Source organism: Sorex araneus, chromosome 1 (assembly GCF_027595985.1).
Source record: "Sorex araneus isolate mSorAra2 chromosome 1, mSorAra2.pri, whole genome shotgun sequence".
Classification (NCBI taxonomy): domain Eukaryota; kingdom Metazoa; phylum Chordata; class Mammalia; order Eulipotyphla; family Soricidae; genus Sorex; species Sorex araneus.
In genome coordinates, this window is record NC_073302.1 from 388,283,304 (window position 1) to 388,301,353 (window position 18,050).

The following is an 18,050-nucleotide window of genomic DNA, read 5'->3' on the forward strand; positions in this document are numbered from 1 at the left end:
CAGGCAAGCAAAGAAACAGAAAAGCAAGCAAGATACATGTTCAAGGGTGAACATGGGCTTGAAGAGCAAGATCAATTTATTTCTATGTAACTAAAGAGGGTAACTTTCTAACAATATTATTTTATAGGTAATTATATTTTCTTTGCAGACCTACAGTTAAGTAGATTGGCATTTAAAAAAACATAGCAGTGAATTAGTAATTAGATATTTTTATTAGCAGAATTAATGTCTGTCTACTACTTTGGGTGTCTATATTATATATACCTTATATACAGAACCACGGTTTAGATTTGCATTTAGTAGGATTTGTATTAGGGTTATTTTTCCTACATTTGTATGGCAGGGGGCACGGAGGGCAGCCTGGATTGGGCCTGACTCTGAGCTGTGTACTCCAGAGTCTAGGTTGCAAAAACAACTTTGCAAAAGATCTATGCAAGATACTAATTAAAAATTTGATATAATTATTCATATATATCCGAAACACTTTCAAAATCCTCACTGAGGTAGGTGGCTCGCAGGACAAGATTTCGGTATTTCTTATTTTTGGCTGTATATTATTGAACTCTTACCCTTATTTTTTTTAACATTCACCGGCTATAAAATTTAATCATGTAAACCAATACTATATTATTCAACAAAGAATACAGAATAAAATCCCTTTCCCCTGGTCTATCTGAAACTTAATATTTTTATACCTCTAACACTTCTTCTTTGGATTAATAATCAAATTAAAATTTTAACTGAAAAGTTGGTAAAATTCTATATGGCTTACCTTAGCACACTGCATGTGATTGCATCCCTCATTCTTCTGTATCGGAGATTTACAGTTAGCACAAGGCTTGGAGTTAGTTAACAACCAGAGACAATTGGCAGCATCCTCATAAGCTTCACTAACTCCCACAACTTTGGGATAGTAAGCACAAAAACACACACAGAAAATTATTTAGGGTAAAACTATGGGTGGGACCCCAAAGTTTTCTTTGCAGGTTTTTTCTCAACTTGAACCTCTTGCCCATTTGCAATAGATTCTATGGCCGTCTTTTTTTTTTTTTTTTTTTGAGGGTGCTCCCAAGCAGTTGGGTCAGGGGGGTTCCAGGGTGGCTCACATTGATAATCAGAGAACCAAGTTGTATGGTTTACTGCTAGGGCCCGAGATGTGGAGCTCATCAGGCCTGGCAGTGCCAGGGACCACCTGTGTAATCAAAGCAGTGCTTTGGGAGCCTCGGGGGTTAAATCCCTCTATATCCCATTAGGGCTATAGTTCTCGGGTTCAAACTCAGTTCTTGGTACATGTCTTCTGACCACTAAGCTATCTCCCAATCCCTACAGTAAATTGTTTCGACTGCTTCATTCTGAGTAGAATGACTATAGATAAGGAGCTAAATGCCAACAATCTACTTTTGAAAAATTATTTAAGGGGAATTTCTCCCTAAATTCTTTTTTCTGCTTTTTTTTTTTTTTGGTTTGTTTTTGGGCCACAACTGGTAATGCTCAAACCACAGCAGGGGTTACTGCACTTAGGAATCATATGCTATTGATTCCCATACGGAATGCCTGGGAGACCAAACGTGATGCTGGGGATCAAACCCAGGTAAGCTTCGAGCAAGTACAGCCTTACCTGCTGTACTACCTCCCTGGCACTCTCCCTAAATTCTTATCCAGCTATGGAAGAGAAAAACTAAAATAAAAACAAACCAAAAAAAGCCCCCGGCAATGTCATTTCCTGTTTAATAAATAATTACACCAAGGAAAATTACAAGGAATGGCTAATTTAGATGAAAATTCCTTACACAGGTTAATTGCAAACTATGATCAGAAACTTCATTCTAGTAAAGAATATAAAAATTAGATGAAAATATCAACCTTTTTACTCATGATTTCAGATAAAATAAAAATAAATCTAATGCATGAATTCAATGTCATGTATTCAATCTTAGGGAAGGCATCACTTTATTTTCTTATTTTATATGGTTTTTGAGCCCTATAACTGGTTGTAATTAGGTTTTGTGCCTGTAATAGGCTCTCTTGGTTCTGTGCTCAGGGACCACTTCTGGTGGTGCTTGGGGGGACCACATTTGGTACCAAGGATAAATTGGGGTTGGCTGAACACTGACAATCATCTTAACCCACTGTACTATTTCTCTGGTTCAGTGATACATGGTTTAAAAAAATTCTAAATTCACATTTTATATTCTACAAACTCTCCACACATAAAACCACCCACTCTGATGGAAAGGCAGGGGGGCTCAAGAGTTTCAGATGAACAATTCAAAAGTGCATATTTTTTCTGCAAAAATCAGATCAAAATGGATTGAAGACCTCAACATCAGACTAGAATCCATAAGGTACATCGAAGACAAGGTTGGCAAAACTCTTCACGATATTGAAGCTAAAGGTATCTTCAAAGAAGACACAGAACTAAGCAATCAAGTAGAAACAGAGATAAACAAATGGGACTATATTAAACTAAAAATCTTCTGCACTGCAAAAGACACAGTGACCAGAATACAAAGGCAATCTACAGAATGGGAAAGGATATTCACCCAATACCTATCTGATAAAGGGTTGATATCAAGGGTATATAAAGCACTGGTTGAACTCTACAAGAAGAAAACATCCAACCTCATCAGAAAATGGGCCAAAGAAATGAACAGAAACTTTTCCAAGGAAGAGATACGAATGGCAAAAAGGCACATGAAAAAAATCACTAATCATCAGGGTGATGCAAATCAAAACAACCATGAGAAACCACCACACACCACAGAGAATGACACACATCCAAAAGAACAAAAGCAACTGCTGTTGGAGAGGATGTGGGGAGAAAGGGACCCTTTTAAGCTGCTGGTGGGAATGCTGACTGCTTTAGCCCTTTTGGAAAACAATATGGACGCTTCTCAAAAAATTAGAAACTGAGCTTCCATTTGATCCAGCTATACCACTTCTGGGAATATATCCTGGAGAAACAAAAAAGTATAGTCGAAATTACATCTGCACTTATGTATTCAATGCAGCACTGTTTACAATAGCCAGAATCTGGAAAAAACCTGAGTGCCTGAGAACAGATGACTGGTTAAAGAAACTCTGGTACATCTGTACAATGGAATACTATGCAGCTGTTAGAAAAGATAAAGTCATGAACTTTGCATATAAGTGGATCAACATGGAAAGTATCATGCTAAGTGAAATGAGCCAGAAAGAGATGGATAGACATAGAAAGATTGCACTCATCTATGGAATATAAAACAACACAGTAGGAGACTAATACCCAAGAATAGTAGTATATAATACATGAGGTTGGCTCCATAGCTTGGAAGCTGGCCTCACACGCTGGGGGAGTCATCCCAGATAGAGAAGGGAAGACCAAGTAATATGTGAGTGGAGATCCTGCGAGGGAAGGGAGATGCGTGCTGAAAGTAGACTAGAGACTGAACAGGATGACCACTCAATACCCCTATTGCAAATCACAACACCCAAAATAAAAGAGAGATATCAAATTGGAATGTCCCACCACAGAGGTGGGGGGTTGGGGGATGGGATTGAGGGATGGGAGGGATACTGGGTTCATTGGTGGTGGAGAATGGACACTGGTGGAGGGATGGGCTGTCAAACATTGCATGAGGGAAAAACAAGCACGAAAATGTGTGAATCTGTAACTGTACCCTCACTGTGACTCACTAATCAAAAAATAAATAAATTTAAATAATTAAAAAAAAATACAGGGGCTGGAGCAATAGCACAGCGGGTAGGGCGTTTGCCTTGCACGCGGCTGACCCGGGTTCGATTTCCAGCATCCCATATGGTCCCCTGAGCACTGCCAGGGGTGATTCCTGAGTGCAGAGCCAGGAGTAACCCCTGTGCATCGCTGGGTGTGACCCAAAAAGAAAAAAAAATCACTAAATACAAATATCTATTTTTAATTTAAAAGTAGTGACCTTTAAATATAAATATATAATTTTTGCTTAAAAGTAGTGGCCTTTCTTCTGCTTTCAGCATTGACAATTTTCCACTCAGAAGCTCTAATATATTCCTATGACTTTTACTGTCCATTGTTAACAGTAAATAAAGCATAAAGCCATTAAAACAAAGCAGCTGTGTGGCCTGCAACATAAGGTTTTTTCTCCCACTCAGAGAGAATGCTAGTTTCTAACTGCATTCTAGCAAAACGCATGAAGTAAATTGTGTTTAGAAAATGTGCTAGGAAAAAGCTGCCCTTTCGATATTTACACAATACCCATCAGATAAGGGGTTGATATCAAGGGTATATAAAGCACTGGTTGAACTCTACAAGAAGAAAACATCCAACCCCATCAAAAAATGGGGCGAAGAAATGAACAGAAACTTTACCAAGGAAGAGATACGAATGGCCAAAAGGCACATGAAAAAGTGCTCTACATCACTAATCGTCAGAGAGATGCAGATCAAAACAACCATGAGATACCACCTCACACCACAGAGACTAGCACACATCCAAAAGAACAAAAGCAACCGCTGTTGGAGAGGATGTGGGGAGAAAGGGACCCTTCTACACTGCTGGTGGGAATGCCGGCTAGTTCAGCCCTTTTGGAAAACAATATGGACGATTCTCAAAAAACTAGAGGTTGAGCTCCCATTTGACCCAGCAATACCACTGCTGGGAATATATCCCAGAAAAGCCAAAAAGTATAGTCGAAGTGACATATGCACTTATATGTTCACCGCAGCACTGTTTACAATAGCCAGAATCTGGAAAAAACCCGAGTGCCCTAGAACAGATGACTGGTTGAAGAAACTCTGGTACATCTATACAATGGAATACTATGCAGCTGTTAGAAAAAATGAGGTCATGACGTTTGCATATAAGTGGATCAACATGGAAAGTATCATGCTAAGTGAAATGAGTCAGAAAGAAAGAGACAGACATAGAAAGATTGCACTCATCTGTGGAATATAGAATAATAGATTATAAGACTAATGCCCAAGAATAGTAGAAATAAGTACCAGGAGATTGTTTCCATGGCTTGGAGGCTGGTCTCTCATTCTGGGTAACTCAGGGAAGGGACCACCAAGTAAAATGTGGTTGAAGGTCATGTGGGGGAAGGGTGATGCGGGCCGAATACAGACTAGAGACTGAACACAATGGCCACTCAACACCTTTATTGCAAACCACAACACCTAATCAGAGAGAGAGAACAAAAGGGAATTCCCTGCCATAGTGGCAGGGTGGGGTGGGGGGAGACGGGACTGGGGAGGGGGGGAGGGATGTTGGGTTTACTGGTGGTGGAGAATGGGCACTGGTGAAGGGATGGGTTATCGAACTTTGTATGGGGGAAACATGAGCACAAAGATGTATGGATCTGTAACTGTACCCTCACGATGACTCTCTAATTAAAAATAAACTAATAAAAAAAAAAAGCTGCCCTTTCATCCTGTTCTCTGAACATGCTCATTTCATATATCAGCTCTTCATACATACAATGTGTCTTAGCTGTCAGCCCTAACCGCTCTCCTTTCGAGTTTACCTGGCAAGTCTTCTTACTCTACTAGCTTCCATACTTTGATGTCTCGATCTTTCCTTATTAATCTAGTATGCTCAAGTCTCTCTGTAATAAATATTAACTTTATTTATCCAAACATTAGAACATAACACAATATAAAATTTTCAAGTAGAGTCAAAGATGCAAGTGTAAGTAGTTTTTGAGGGCTAAAATAAAAAGACATTCTGAATTATACTCTACAACTATTTAATGAATATATGCTATGAAAAAGTTGGTCTGAGAACTTTATAAATAAATTATCATTCACAGAAAATGCGACCATTTATCGTTTTGTTTCTTGCTCTGATTAGGGGGGGAAAAAAGAAGCAGTTTTACTGCACAAGAACATTTGAATATTATAGTGAATTCTGTGAACTGATCCAGTTATATTTTCTAGTATTTTTCTGTCATTAGATTTTTGTGACTCCTTTTGAACCTCATAATTCAAAGGCTTTGGAAAGCTAAACGTAGGGAGGAAGTTCTCATAAACCTGTAAGTTAGGTTGAAAATGCTAATAAATGCTAATATAGTACATACTGTATTATATGCTTTGTATGTAAATGATTATTAACAGACTACACAGTTACCAGTATAGTGAAAAAATGCCTACGTTTTCTCAGGTTTAGAAAATCTTTTTGTAGACTTGGCTTTAGCTTCTTTTCTGATAAGCTACTTCTCTAGACGTCCTTTCCTAAGCTGACCAATGCAATATATCACCTCATACTCAAAAATTCAACTTTATTTCGTTTTTCCTTTGATCTATCCTTTCCAAAAATATTTTCTACAAATGAATTCACACTGGGATTCAGGAATATTTTTCAGACTGCCGATTTGATATCTACTCTTGTTTAAAAGATACTCAAACATGCATTTGAGTAATAATTGAGTAATAACATGGCACACAGAAAGAAATAGAAATACAATGTTGCACATTTTGATATAAAACTTATCAATTGTATCACTTGTCATCCCGTTGATCTTCGATTTGCTCGAGCGGGTGCCAGTAAAAACTTATATTGTTAAAAAAAACAATGCTACTTCAATTAAAAAAAAAAGAAAAGTTAGGTCCTTTATTTCTGACCATTACTTCCTGTCCATAATGTAAGGGTGAAACTGATGCCATGACAGGCGGCAGAAATCAGCAAAATCATCTAGGCCTCAGGTTGCCTTATGGAACTAGAACAGTTTCAGTTACCTAGCCATGAAACAATAATGTATAACTAGCCAACCTGAACCCACCTGGGAAAGTTCCTGGGCCCATAAAGTGGGCTCAATCAATCATTATGCCCCAGTCAAAGTGCCCCAGAAACTCTTTTGTTAACTCTAAAAGAATGAGTAGCTTATGTAACCATGACTTGCTACTGGAAACTATTGCTTAACTATTGCCTGACTACTGTTAACCTAGACACTTGCCAAAACACCTGTGTTTGGTAACTAAGTAAGATTTCTTTCCGAACAATAAGACATGTACTGCTTATGTAATCAAACCCTATATAAACTGCTTGCTGCCTGAAGTCAGGGTCACTTTCAAGAGACCACTCTGTAGGTGAGATAGTTGACTTCAATATACCAGAATAAAACTCTGACTGCTTTTGCGTTATCCAGTTCATGTTTCTGTCCATCTTGCCGCTTGGGAATCCATAGTCCCAGGCTTATCAATATCTTCTTCAATTTTCCCAAATCAGGAAATGATAATTTCAGTTTTTCATTTGCATAGGCCCATAAAATATTAACTGTCAGGGACCATTTTATCTCTCTTATTTTTTATTCAATACTCCTGCATATCCTTTTCGTTTGATCTTCTAAATACATTCTAAACAAAGCCACTTCTTATCATTTCCATTGCTACAATTCTAGTCCAAATTATGACAAACTTTTATTTGGTTTTTCTACTTTGGATATAGCTTCATTGGTATCTTTTCATGTTTTCTCTTCCTTCTTGTTCAAAGCTTAAATAATTCCATTTCAACATTATCCTTATACTGGAGAGGTTAAAAAGTTTAAAACCGGGGCTGGAGTGATAGCACAGCGGATAGGGCGTTTGCCTTACACCCGGCCGACCCGGGTTCTAATCCCAGCATCCCATATGGTCCCCTGAGCACCGCCAGGGGTAATTCCTGAGTGAAGAGCCAGGAGTAACCCCTGTGCATCGCCGGGTGTGACCCAAAAACCAAAAAAAAGTTTAAAACCCTATTTGCAGATGGATAGGAGATTATGTTCCCTATGTAGATGTACAGAGCAATTTGGAAGATATTAGGTAGCATATTATTATCTTGAATTAAAATAACTTGAGTAATTTTCTGGGAAACTGGCAAAGCTATGGACCTCTCTGTTTTTTCTACAATGTCCTCTACAATGTCCATTCCTCAGTCTTTTCTATAAGAAGCACAAAAACAGTTGCAGTGGTGGTAGACAGCAGTACTTTTATCTTCATTTCTGATGCCTGAATTCAAGTTGTGGTTATCTGCTTTCAAGTTTCCTGCATACTTAGAAAAAAAAGGTAATCACAGTTCCAAGGATTCTTGAAAGCAATATTGGACTGCTGATCCTATTATAACGATGGCTTGAAAAAAGGTCCCTGGCTGTCATTTTCCTACTGTTCTGTTCTTATTACTGATGGAATAAAGTTAAAGTATAAAGTTAAAGTGTTTTAACTTTACCAATATTTTCAGTTCTTAAAATAATATTGTAAACACCCTATGTTTTTAGAGGAATGTTCTTTTTTGGGAGGTGGGCCACACCTCGTATTGCTCAGGGGCTACTCCTGGCTCTGTGTTCAAGAGTGACTTCTGGTGGTACTGGAGCAGGGCTGGGGTCACAAACAGTGCAGGGTCACATGATCAGACCAGGTTCAGCAGCATGTAAAGCAAGCACCTTACCTCCTGCACTTTCTCTCTGGCCCTAGAAAAATATTCTTACATACCTTTGATGATATTATTTAAAACATTTATTATTATAGCTTAAGCAACTTGATTACAATAGTATTAGTTATAGAGGTGTACAGATACCTTGCCTCACTATTACCAAAATTAAATAGAGTTCATTTGCAGAAAATAAATTTAAAGACAATTCCTAATTTTAAAAAACTTAATTACATGAAGTAAAAAAATTCTGATCACTTAACATCACTGAATTTTACAATTTACCCTTGTCTTAATATAAGCAGCAAACTGTTCCTTCAATAACAGTTTATTACTGTGTTTGATGGTACAAACAGAAGGATGTAAATAACACTGAATGCTACATATGAACAATATTACCATGTTAGAATGAACCCAAGTATCTAACAATTCTTCACCAAATATAACAGTTACTTCTAAGATAATATACAAATTATGGATACCTGAAATAATTCAAACTCAGAAAAGGAAAAAAAAACAATTTTCTTGGTGAAGAAAAGAGAAAAGCAGAGGAAGATGATATATTATTTAAAGGAAGTTTCACAAAAGAATTAGTCATAAAGCACAAAAAACAGTATGTTCTAACAATTCTAAGAAAAGTCAAGCAAAATTACACTGACTTTATGCAAATTGTCATGCAATGTTTACTAAAGGCGAGAAAGGATTTGCCAGGACTTGTGAACAAAAGATTTCATGTTCAACATGTAAAAACAAAAATTTATTTATGATGGGCAATACAACAAAACATTTTGTTCTAATAATGTCAATTCCCTACATTAAAAAAAAATCATGTGTTCTTGCCACTTATTCTGCTAATAGGATGAATTCAGAAAATGTGGTTAAGAATGTTCACAATCTGGTTATACTGATCTTTCCAGATTTATCTTTGGCAAGTATGTCAGATGGACCTTGACTTTAAGCTGTAGAATAATTTATAAAGAAATATAGATAGGTGAGTAGTTAGAAGCCAACTGGAGAAATAAATAAGCATTAGGTACCAGAAACATCAGAAAAAAAAATCAAAATCTAATAGCCTTTTCTTGTTTAAAAGTATAGCAGGGTAAGAGTACTCAATTACTTGTGAAATATCAAGGTAATCATGATCATTGTGAGATTGTAACCCAAGCATGAAAGCTTGTAACTATCTCTTGGTGATTCAATAAAATTTTAAAAATTAAAAAAAAAAGAAAAAGAAATATTAAGGTAATCTGATATGTACAAAGTGTGTACCTATATGTAAATCCTATCTTTTTGGGGGGTGCTGGGGCGATAGCACAGTGGGTAGGGCATTTGCCTTGCACACAGCCGAACCGGGTTTGATTCCTCCACCCCTCTCGGAGAGCCTGGCAAGCAACCGAGTATCTCGCCTGCATGGCAGAGCCTGGCAAGCTACCTGTGGCATATTCAATATGCCAAAAACAGTAACAAGAAGTCTCACAATGGAGATGTTACTGGTGCCCGCTTGAGCAAATCGATGAACAACAGGACGACAGTGATACAGTGTTACAGTGATAAAATGATCTTCTTGGGGCTGGAGTTATAGTAAAGTGGGTGGGACATCTGCCTTGCAAGTGGCAACCCAGGTTCAATCCCTAGCACCCCATATGGTTCCCTGAGGCCCCCACCCAGGAATGATCCCTGAATGCAGAACCAGGAGTATGTGTGAGGCACTGAATGTGGCCCAAAACAAAACAACAACAAAAAAATTTATAGATATGTCATTTAACATAAGTAAATCTATAAAACCATACAATAACTAGAAATTAATTTATATTATCCTCCACTGGAATCTTCTAGGGAATTAAACTTCTGCACTATATATTTCTTCCTCAAAGTACAGAGAAGTTAGGAAGATCACTCCAGGATAAGATGAAATAATTATAGAATAGGCATTGAAGTATAATGACTGTTCATCTTATTTATCTTTTACTACAGAATAAATTCATTACAAACATAAGATCTATGATTCTCTTTGCAAAAAAACTCGTAATTGGTTGGGCTGGAGCAATAGTCCAGTGGGTAAGGTATTTGCCTTGCATGTGGTTTGACCCTTAGCACCCCAAATGGACCCACTACCAGGAGTTTTCCCTGAGCACAGGAGTAAGCCCTGACCACTGCTGCGTGTGACTCCACAACCAAAATAAATAAATTTATAAAAGTTATAAAAAAAAAACAAAAACAAAACATGTTATCTCCAAAAGGATATTGGTGATAACTTTAGCATTAACAAACTTAAAATTTTTTTTAAATACTCAAAGAAATACAGTAACAAAATCTTCAAATGCTTTTTTTTTGAAAACATGTAGCATAGTTATCTAAAATTCCTCTTACGTTCTTCGGGTTTCATTTCAGTTATTTTCTGTAGCCAATTTTTCCATGTTTGGCAGTCACAAGGTTCATGTGCTTCACCAAGGCACTCCCTAAGAGAAAAACAGAAAAGGAAATTTTAAAATATTTTTCATTAACTTCAAGATAGAAGAATAGGTGGTAAACATATTTCCGACTGTTAAGCTGAGAAAACCAAAAGATGGTGACTACTGAGACATGAAACATCTCAATGAAGAACTGAAAACATTCCAAAGCTTGATACCAACAGGTCAGGTTGTTTTTTATTTTCTCAATTATTACATCACACATTTGAAAAGTTCCAAATAAATTATTTAATATTTATAAAGTAATTTTATGTCTAAGAAGTGCAAAATATTTATCAATTAGTTCTATTTCACCACTATTTTAAATTACTGCAACTCAATGTATATTCGCCACGTTTGTGCACTCCCGTTACTCAGGAGCTTGTTACAGGTGCAGAAGAGCAGGCTCTTGGAAACCTACTGGTAAGAACCTGCATTTTATTAAAATCACTAACATAATCCTTTTGCATTTAGATGTTTGAGAATTGCTATTTAATTTATATTCTTGTTACTTTTATTCTGGTTTTCAAGTAATAACTAGGGAACTCTAAATGAACTTTGAGTTTGATGAATCTGTTTCCTGTTTCACTAAAATTTGGCTGATTTTGACTTCAATAATAAAAGTATAGCCATCTGACATTTGTAATTTAATTTTATATTCTTTCTGTAACCACGTAAAAGTTACAGAATAAAGAACAACAACAACAACAACAACAACAACAACAAAGGGTGAGAGATGAAGAGAACTGTCACTGTCACCGTTGCTCATTGATTTGTTCGAGTGGGCACCAGTAATGTCTCTCATTGAGACTTATTGTTACTGTTTTTGGCATATCCAACATGCACGGGTAGCTTGCCAGGTTCTGCCGTGCGGGCTCCATACTCTCGGTAGCTTGCCAGGCTCTCTGAGAGGGGCGGAGGAATCGAACACAGGTCGGCTGCGTGAAAGGCGAACGCCCAACCTCTGTGCTATCGCTCCAGCCCCGTAGAGAATTATAAAAAAAAAATAAAAATCATACTGATGAAAAGTAGAAGTAGATATATTGGATTGACTTTGTATACATTAAAATAAACTGCTTTCAGGAAATAAAAAGGGACATTTGTGATCATTGTTGACTATAATTTGGCTTGTAAACTAGCAGAAAGAAATGTGTCACAGATAAAGGAGCAATACTCTATACAGTGCTGATAAAACAAGTAGGAATACATTATCTGTAACAAAGCGAAATAAAGTACTCTGACTATTTTTATAATCTCTCTGTCCCCAAAGATTAAACAGCATATTCTTTTATTCCCCAAGTAGCCTCAATATTAGTAGGACTGGCTCTGTTATAAAAATGTTTTCTAACAGAAAAACAGAAAACAGACATGGGGTGGAAAGAGCCTAATGCTTTTAAATAGTCTAAAAAAAAATTAATGACACTTTCTCAAAAGGCTATTAACTGTTTATCACTATAGAGGTTCTCTGAGGTTGTGCTGTGTTAGCTACAGAGATTTTCAAGAAGTCCTCAAAAGAGAATACAGATATTTCCGTATTTCCTTAGGCACTAACTCAATCAGCAGAATATTTCTAAACATTGTAAATGCTTGGCACAGTTTCCATTAACTTTCAGTGCAATATTAAACATAGGTATAAAAAGAAAAAACTTACAAATAAAGGAGAGAATAAAGCAAAGAGTGAAAATTGAAAGAAATCTAGAGATTGTCATTATTAAGTATTTTTGAAACTGAATACACACACACTTAAGAGAAAATAAGCATAACCTTTTCAAAGTCTGGCAATTAAAGTACTACCAGATATAACAAATGATTGATAGTCTGAAATGTGCCATGTATTATTTTGAATAAAAATTAATGATGTTTCTGTAATACTCAATAGATGGGAGAAACCCAAATTCCTGAGTAAAGTTTTAAAGAATACATTGATGATTAGCTCAAGTATTCTGCCAGGGCCAGTGCCTGTCGATAAGACAGCACTTCAAAATATCTACAAGTAAATGAAAAGGAGAATTTTGATATAGAGCTAATGGGGACTTAAATACATTAATAGTGTAAATTCATTCAGGGATATAGGCCTGGTAAGAAATTTCAAATAAAAGTAAAAGGATATCTAATCTAAAATCCTTGATTCTGTCTAGATGGTTTACTACTCTCAAGAGAAATAGAGGTGAATCTCTCCTAAAAAATGTGCAACATTTACAACCACTGACGAGAATACAAAGTGGCTGCGAACAGTTTAGAAAAAGAAAAACCTAAATATTAAATATCCATTAAAGAAATGCCAACCAGAAAGTTAACAATTTCTGCTTATTGCCATTTTAGAAACATTAATGATCAATCCTGAAATAGTAGTAGTCCCTATTTTACGGTTCTCCTTATTAACCAGTTTTCTCCTCCAATTAACAAATTAACTTAAAAAAAAATCTTGTTTTGCTTTGGAGCCATACCTGGCAGTGTCTAGAGGCTTCTGGGGTAGTGGTCCTGGCAGTACTTGATGGAACCATATAGTGCTGAGGATTGAACGTGGGCCTCCCACAAGTAAAGCAAAGCATGCATTTTAGTCCCCTGAATGATATCCCTAGCCCCAGAAATTAATAATTTTAAATTACAACTTTTTTAGTATGCAAGGCAATGTTATAATCACTTTACATGTACTAACTCATTTAATCTACTAAACTCTTTAAAACTGATACTGTTTATTCTTACTTTACATATACAAGAAGACTCAGTAACCTGCCAAAGGTTAAAAAGGTAATACACAAAGCTAAGATTTGAAGGCAAAATAGATTGGCTTTGGAGCCAGATGCTTTATGTTCACTGATTCAAATATAAATACTTCATTTGCATTACTGAATTAGAAGAGAGTATGCTTATCTATTGATAAAGAGCTAGTAAGTGGCAGTGCTAAATCTCAGATGAGGGTCCTCAATCTCCAGATTAAAGTTAATCATGTGCTCTAAGCTTTTGTAAAAACTAAACTCTCAAGATGTTTAGATACTCTATTTTGTGAAGAGTAGATATTATGTTTATTTTTTAAAAGATTTTGTTTAGTTATTTCCCTTCCCTTTCTGTTACTAGTGTAACAGTTGGGGACTGCAAAAACACTTGGCTGTGGTGTTAACACACAATTAGTTGCCATGTGTCAAGATTCTAAAGCAGTGCCATTGGTATTACACTCAGCAGGTGGGATGGCAAGATACTTAAAACAGGGTACTACAAAGGAGCACTACCAAATTAAGAACATCAGACTTTATTTTCTAGACCTAGGAAGATATGGAGGATGCTGTTAGTTGGCAAGACTCAGGCTTAAATAGTTTAATACTGATAGCCTAGGGGAATTTCTTATCTCTTTCATTTTAACCACCAAACTATTAACCTAAGGGTCTGAGAATAATTCTGAAAGGGAAGATGAGATTCAATTATTAGGGCCACAAATTAGAAAATTCTCATTTATTTTGCCCAGAGGACTCTTCAATAGTTTGTTTTGCCTGTGAAGTCTATTGAGGAAATGATGCATGAAGCTACTGCTTTAACTTAATCAAGATTGATGATCCTAATAAAAGGAGTAGGCATATCAAAATCTTTATTGTGGGTATTATAGGATAATTCTATTGCAAAACAACCATTTTCAAAGTTTCCCCCAAAACTTGGCAAGTGGGTATTATGCTTTGATTAGCAAGACTTAAAGTTAGAACTAGAAATATGATAATGTGATTCTTCATCAGATGTATCAGTATGATTTACACCTTACTATCAGGGGTTCACAATTTGTTCTTGGTAGCAATACTTTAACTAGGAGTATAAGGAGCTCTTTGTATAGTTTCAGCAAAAAAGGCTCCACAGGTGTATGATATATTACAAATCACATTATTTAGAATATTATCGCCAATTTCAGCAAATATTTCTAAAATGTGTGACAATATACAGTTTTAGAATAGATTAATTCCAAATAAATTTCTCTGTTTGCAATGGAGACACTGGTAATTAAAGGGACCAGGGACCATTCTGAGGGACCATTCTGAGATGATAGAAATGATCACCATTAGAGTAGACAAAATTTGAATTTTTCTTTTCAAAGGATTATTTTGGTGGCAGAAGAGTATTTTTCACATATATGTGAAAAAATATATAATATATATTTATATACTATATATTTGGTTTTGGCTTACACCATATATTTTATATATTTATAAATATATTTTATATATTTATACACATATTTATATACATATTATATGTAATTTATATTTTTATCTATTTTACATATCCATATACATATATAGAAAACTTACACCTATATATTTATATACATCTTATATAATTTTATATATTTATAAATATATTACATATATTTATATACATATATATATTTATATATATTTGGTTTTGGCTTACACCAGAGGTGCTCAGTGCTTACTCCTGGCTCTGTGCTATGGATCACTACTGGCCAATGCTCTGCATGCTGGGGAGTGAACCTGGGTTGGCAGCCTGCAAGGCAATTTAATTGCCCTACCTGCTGTACTGTCACTTTGGCCCCACTTTCCGCAATGAATTTTAACAGACAGATACATAGATAGATCTTTCTTTTAAAAAGAAAGATATTTTGTTAGTTTAAATGGCAGAGAAGTTACATATAACTTAATATGAAGAAAAATACAGGGAAGATGGTTATTCGTTTTAGAGAGTCCATCCAGGTTTGAGCACTATCTATGGAGAATATTGTCAAAATCATACAAACTGCAATTCTGAAAGCTACGGCATGAAAATGTCACAGGCTCAGTTATCAAGGGCACTGATATGGTTGGAAAACAAGTTACAAAAGAAAGCGTTGTCCTGTGAGAAAGGAAATATCTACTCCCACCTTTCCTCCTAACAATGAATGTAGTACTAAGTTATATCTAGTCAGAGAGGTTTCTAGGATGATTCTCAAGTGACTGTCACCTGCAATTCTTAAATAGAAGAAAGTCTAAGAAAAAAAAACCAGAATCAATAATTTTTTTTTTTTGGCTTTTTTGGGTCACACCTGGCAATGCACAGGGGCCACTCCTGGCTCTGCACTAAGGAATTACCCCTGGCAGTGCTCAGGGGACCATATGGGATGCTGGGAATCGAACCCGGGTCAGCCGCATGAAAGGTAAACGCCCTACCTGCTGTGCTATCTCTCCAGCCCCCAGAATCAATAATCTTTTATTTTATAAAGTCCTATCTTGCAAAGTTTCCTTTTGCAACACAAGGGCAGGAGAATCATATGTGTAGAATTACAAGTCATTCTAGGTAAAGCTTTTATGAATAATACAAAACAGCTAAAATATGTAAACATTTCAAATCAATACTTAATACTTAAGGAAGTAAAAAACCTGGAATGTATATATATATATTAATAATATACACACACACGTGTGTGTGTAGCACTGTAGCATTGTTGTCCTGTTGTTTATCAATTTGCTTGAGTGGGCACCAGTAATGTCTCCATTGTGAAACTTGCTGTTACTGTTTTTGACATATCGAATATGCCACGGGTAGCTTGCCAGGCTCTACTGTGCATGCGGGATACTCTCGGGAGCTTGCCGGGCTCTCCGAGAGGGACAGAGGAATCGAACTGGGGTCGTCACAGGCAAGGCAAATGCCCTACCTGCTGTGCTATCGCTCCAATCCTGTGTGTGTATGTATATTTTATATACATTTGTATATATTTCAATGCTATAGCTTAATAGCTATCAAAACTGAAACATAACAAAATTCACCTGAAAAAACTAAAATCTGAGTTTGTCCTTCACTGTCTTTCTTTTATTTGGTGGGCATGGTAGTTATTGTATGTGGTTTGTTCTGTGCCACACTTGGCAGTGCTCAGTGGCTACTCCTGGCTCTGCGCTTTAGAAGTCTTTTCCAGTGATGTTCAGGGGACTATGTTGTACTGAGGAGCAAACTAGGGCCCACCACATTCATGGCAAGTGCATTAACCCCTGTATTATCTCTCGACCCTGAAGTCTACTCAGATTTTATTTAAATCAAGTCTTCTCAGGATTGGTAAGTTCAGAAAGTGATCATTCTCTTTGCTACGAAAAGGAGAAAAGAAGATAATTACCAAATGTGACCTTTAATCCATGTGTCCATATACAGACTCCTTAAGGTACACAAGGGCAGGAAGCTTGCCTTGCATGCAGCAGAATCTGGTTCTAACTTCCTGCTCATCTTCTCCTTGCCACCCTCTCCCCACACTGCAAAGTCTTCCAGCACCACCAGGAGAGATCCCTGAGCACAGAGAGCTCAGTGAAACCCAACTATACCACCTCACAAAAGGAAACCCCGTTCATAGTTTATTTCTATTTTTTTATTGGTTTTTTTTTTTTTTTTTTTGCTTTTTGGGTCACACCCAGCGATGCTCAGGGGTTACTCCTGGCTTTGCACTCAGGAATTACTCCTGGCGGTGCTTGGGGGACCATATGGGATGCCGGGGATCGAACCCGGGTCAGCCTCGTGCAAGGCAAACGCCCTACCCACTGTGCTATCGCTCCGGCCCCTATTTTTATTTTCTTAAAATATCAAGTTTGTATTCATCTAAAGCTCATTAATTTATTAAAAATTATTTTAAGTCACTTTTTATTTCTATAACTGAATATCTCTTCTGGTAGACTTGGGAGATGTAATTAAGAACCAACTAGCAAAGAGTCAGCTAGGAAAATTTTGAGAGAGAGAGAGAGAGAGAGAGAGAAAGTGCCTGCCATAGAGGCAGGCAGTAGTGGGGGGTGGGAGGGAAACTGGGGACTTTGGTGGTGGGAAATGTACACTGGGAAAGGGAGTGGTGCTGGAAGATTGTATTTTTAAAAAATATTTTTAAATTCATTTTTTTATATTATATATTTTTGTTCTTATTTAAAAAATTTTTAATTAGTGAATCACCATGAGGCACAGTTACAGATTTACAAACTTTCGTGCTTGCGTTTCAGTCATACAGTGATTGAGTACCCATCCCTCCACCAGTGCCCATTCTCCAACACCAATGATCCCAGCATCCCTCCCACCCCCCAGCCCCCATCTCCCCTATCCAACCCTGCCTCTGTGGCAGGGCATTCCCTTTTGTTCTCTCTCCCCTTTTGGATGTTGTCGTTTGCAATACAGGTATTAAATGGCCATCATGTTTGGTCTATAGTCTACTTTCAGAACGTATCTCCCATCCAGAGTGGGCCCTCCGAGCGTCCTTTACATGGTGGTCCCTTCTCTATCTG

General features: G+C 36.8%; 1 protein-coding gene across 3 annotated transcripts in view; it reads right to left on the reverse strand.

Annotated features, from left to right (window-relative positions):
* ANKIB1 (ankyrin repeat and IBR domain containing 1) overlaps positions 1-18,050 on the reverse strand; it is a 151,868-nt gene that overhangs the window by 21,394 nt on the left and 112,424 nt on the right. For all 3 annotated transcript variants that reach the window (XM_055123825.1, XM_055123823.1, XM_055123822.1), the window contains exons 10-11: positions 10,745-10,833; positions 773-903 (exon numbers count right to left, since the gene is read on the reverse strand). In XM_055123825.1, coding sequence (XP_054979800.1) covers positions 773-903; positions 10,745-10,833 — 220 coding nt within the window. The remainder of the gene's footprint in view (positions 1-772; positions 904-10,744; positions 10,834-18,050) is intronic.